This window comes from Cylas formicarius, unplaced genomic scaffold (assembly GCF_029955315.1).
Source record: "Cylas formicarius isolate icCylForm1 unplaced genomic scaffold, icCylForm1.1 PGA_scaffold_1__22_contigs__length_36826433, whole genome shotgun sequence".
NCBI lineage: Eukaryota > Metazoa > Arthropoda > Insecta > Coleoptera > Brentidae > Cylas > Cylas formicarius.
Genome location: NW_026844264.1, coordinates 16,422,898 through 16,425,626, shown reverse-complemented (window position 1 = coordinate 16,425,626; position 2,729 = coordinate 16,422,898). Strand labels below are relative to the sequence as shown.

The 2,729-nt window shown below is 32.9% G+C and overlaps 1 protein-coding gene across 1 annotated transcript; it reads right to left on the bottom strand.

Moving 5' to 3' along the window:
* Positions 1-356: 356 nt before the first annotated feature.
* LOC132697303 (odorant receptor Or2-like) lies at positions 357-2,416 on the bottom strand. Its single transcript, XM_060662674.1, has 7 exons — positions 2,344-2,416; positions 2,055-2,291; positions 1,659-1,998; positions 1,508-1,607; positions 1,363-1,455; positions 524-679; positions 357-472 (listed from the first exon to the last, which is right to left on the bottom strand). Exons 1-7 carry the CDS (start codon positions 2,390-2,392, stop codon positions 413-415), a joined length of 1,035 nt encoding a protein of 344 aa, XP_060518657.1. The 5' UTR covers positions 2,393-2,416; the 3' UTR covers positions 357-412.
* Between the last annotated feature and the right edge of the window lie 313 nt (positions 2,417-2,729).

Sequence of the window (2,729 nt, the reverse complement as noted above, 5' to 3'; positions counted from 1 at the left end):
TGTATTTTAAAAGGTAAGCGAACTCCAGAGATACAAACTAAAAAGCAAAGTCCTATGGTTTTAAAATCAAATTCAAATTTTGGTCTCAATCAATATGTCTCGGGTGCAATTGTCCGATACATTCAACGTATATTACAAAAGACCACACTCCAAGATAGAATTCTTTTTTTTTACTCGACCAGGCAAAAGTCATTTGATTTTCTGCAACAGCGGTTAAGTGGGAAAAGTCTCGATATGTGCCGTTAATTAGAATAATAAGATGCTTGAATGAGCATGAGTTTAAATAGCTAGATACGCATTGCAAGTGCATTATTGATATTTAGAAAAATATTGTAATAACGGTCACACACCGGTTTGCTCGTCAAATATTAACTTTTATTCTAAGTATATTATAAGAATGTTTTAGTAACATTTATGACCCAATTTTTTCTCCCGACATCAATGACACGTAAGTGTAGGCAACCTTCACCCTCTAGAAAAAGCACATTTTATTAATTAATATAGGACGAAATCCTGTACATACCGATAACGCAACATCAGCTGTCATCGAACCAAATGGACCAATCTTCAACGATAAGGGTTTCTGTGCTCTCAGAATCACGGTTAATACTAACTTCTTGAACGTCTCCGAACGGTTATACCATTGACTCTCGTAGACCGCATTGGATAAATTCTGGCTCTGAAGTAAATAAATTACGTCAAACTGGGTAATCGACTATATTTTACGTTCAGATTTTAGTAACGAGTTTGGTGATAGCTAGAATTGGCAAACGTCAAAATTCCATGGTTCAAAATTACCGAAAACATCCGATCGGTGCAAGCGCGTCACTAAAGTACGAAAGAAAGTCCGAAGTCGCTCTCTACCGTGCGTAACGAAATGGCACTTTTAAGTAGGTATTTTAGAATAAGGAGTAGAATTATAAATTACAAATTGGAAATTACATACATTCAAGGGAGATTATAATAAAATACAATAATAGAATATACAATATAAAAGCAAAAAAATCAGAGATGATTGTTTCCAATTTGCAAAATTTATTAGCAAAAATTTAGCAACAATTCTCATATTTTTCTACTTTATCTTGTGAAGGAAAATTGTTGGTTAAATAACGTTTATTTTTTGCTTGGGCGGCTATTTTGATTAATAAATAGAAACCAGTGTTTTTTCCTTAAGGAGGATTAGCAATCCCTTGCAAATCTATAGGTAACTTACATTTAACAATTAAATTGAATTTATTAAATTATTAATGTAATTAACGAGATACTGAAAGTGCTTAGCATGATTTGCAATAAGCTTACCTATATTATAAAGCGTTCAAAAATAAACCTTTTAATCATTACATAATATATACAAATACATACCTCCTCCCTTATTTCATTAGCATTCCAGGCCAGCGCGAACATCTGGTACGACAAAGCCAGCCCATAATGTATATTGAAAAACACCCTTTTTCCCTGAAAGTATAATATTTTAATCATTTATTTCAAAATTAAATTAGATGCCCACTTGAAATACTTGAATAACAATCGATGCTATCATAAGCGACGAAATGATATATTCAACCAGCAAAATAGATTTCATGGAAATATTCAATTCTTCTGTGAAACTAGAAAAAAAATAGAGCTGTGAGAAAGTAATTCTAATGGACTAGCTCTACCTTATCAGGGACTGATGTTTTTGAATTGAGATTATCAACCTTTTTGTTGCATTTTTTGAGAGTTGCTCATTTCCGACCGAAACATTTCTTTCACTATTACTGAAATGGTGTTGCAATGATTTTAGTTGAGCCGTCAAAGCGATCATGATCGTATTAAATAAAGCTTGAGTAGCGCTGTTGTATAAATCAGAGAACAACACCGAAAAGGCTTGATAAAATATAACAATTCCATAATATTTATCCGTATCAAAAGGATACCAATATAACACTTGCAACGGCTTGTAGCATATTTCGGTACAATTTGGGTGGATTTGTTGAAACTGCTGATACTCGAAAATTCCTGGAAATTATGCGGGGACTTACCATCAAAATAATAATAAAAACATCAACACTTACCCATTATTAGTAAATGGATCCCAACGCTGAAAGAATAGACCGTTATGATAATGTTTAACCTGTTGCTGTATCTAGTGTAAATTAAAATAATCTTTTTGGTTTTCGAATCCCCATGCGAAGATATTTCGATTTCATCCATCGTCTGGTTCAAGAGATTTCGCATCCCCTTTTTTTGAAATACAGCCATTTTAACCGTAAGCAAGAAAACTATAGTTAACATAGACAAGCATTCGATTGCTGAAATTAACAACAATTTTTCGCTTCAATTCGAATAATTAAAAAGAAATACCTCTATCAGCTTCCACGGGAAAGAGTTGAACGAATTTTATAAATAACATTAGCAAATTGGCATTATAAAAAAGCTGAATGAAAATGGAATAAAAATTATAACACCATCTCAAATTATTGGTTAGGCCTGGAATATTCAGTCGCCATGTACCCGCAATTATAGTTAGCCAACGTATTACTGTGAATTGCTGCTCGCCTACGGTCATCTCTGGAATCGTAAATTATGAAAACAGAAGAATCTGTGCCAACCCTTAATTTGGTTTTTGGGATAGGTATTGTTTTCACTGGATAAATTGGAATAGACTACTTTCCGAAATTCGATAAACAAAGCTTCCTTTAATGAATACAAATTAGCAGTAATTAAAATAAATTATGGTCTTAGCCCAA

Bases quoted from the DNA above. Each gene is read 5' to 3' on its own strand.
- LOC132697303 (XM_060662674.1), bottom strand. From the start codon at position 2,392: ATGTTATTTATAAAATTCGTTCAACTCTTTCCCGTGGAAGCTGATAGA. The intron at 1,999-2,054 runs GTAAGTGTTGAT...CATAATTTCCAG, and splicing joins GATCCATTTACTAATAATGG to GAATTTTCGAGTATCAGCAG. The intron at 680-1,362 runs GTATGTATTTGT...TATTTACTTCAG, and splicing joins CTAATGAAATAAGGGAGGAG to AGCCAGAATTTATCCAATGC.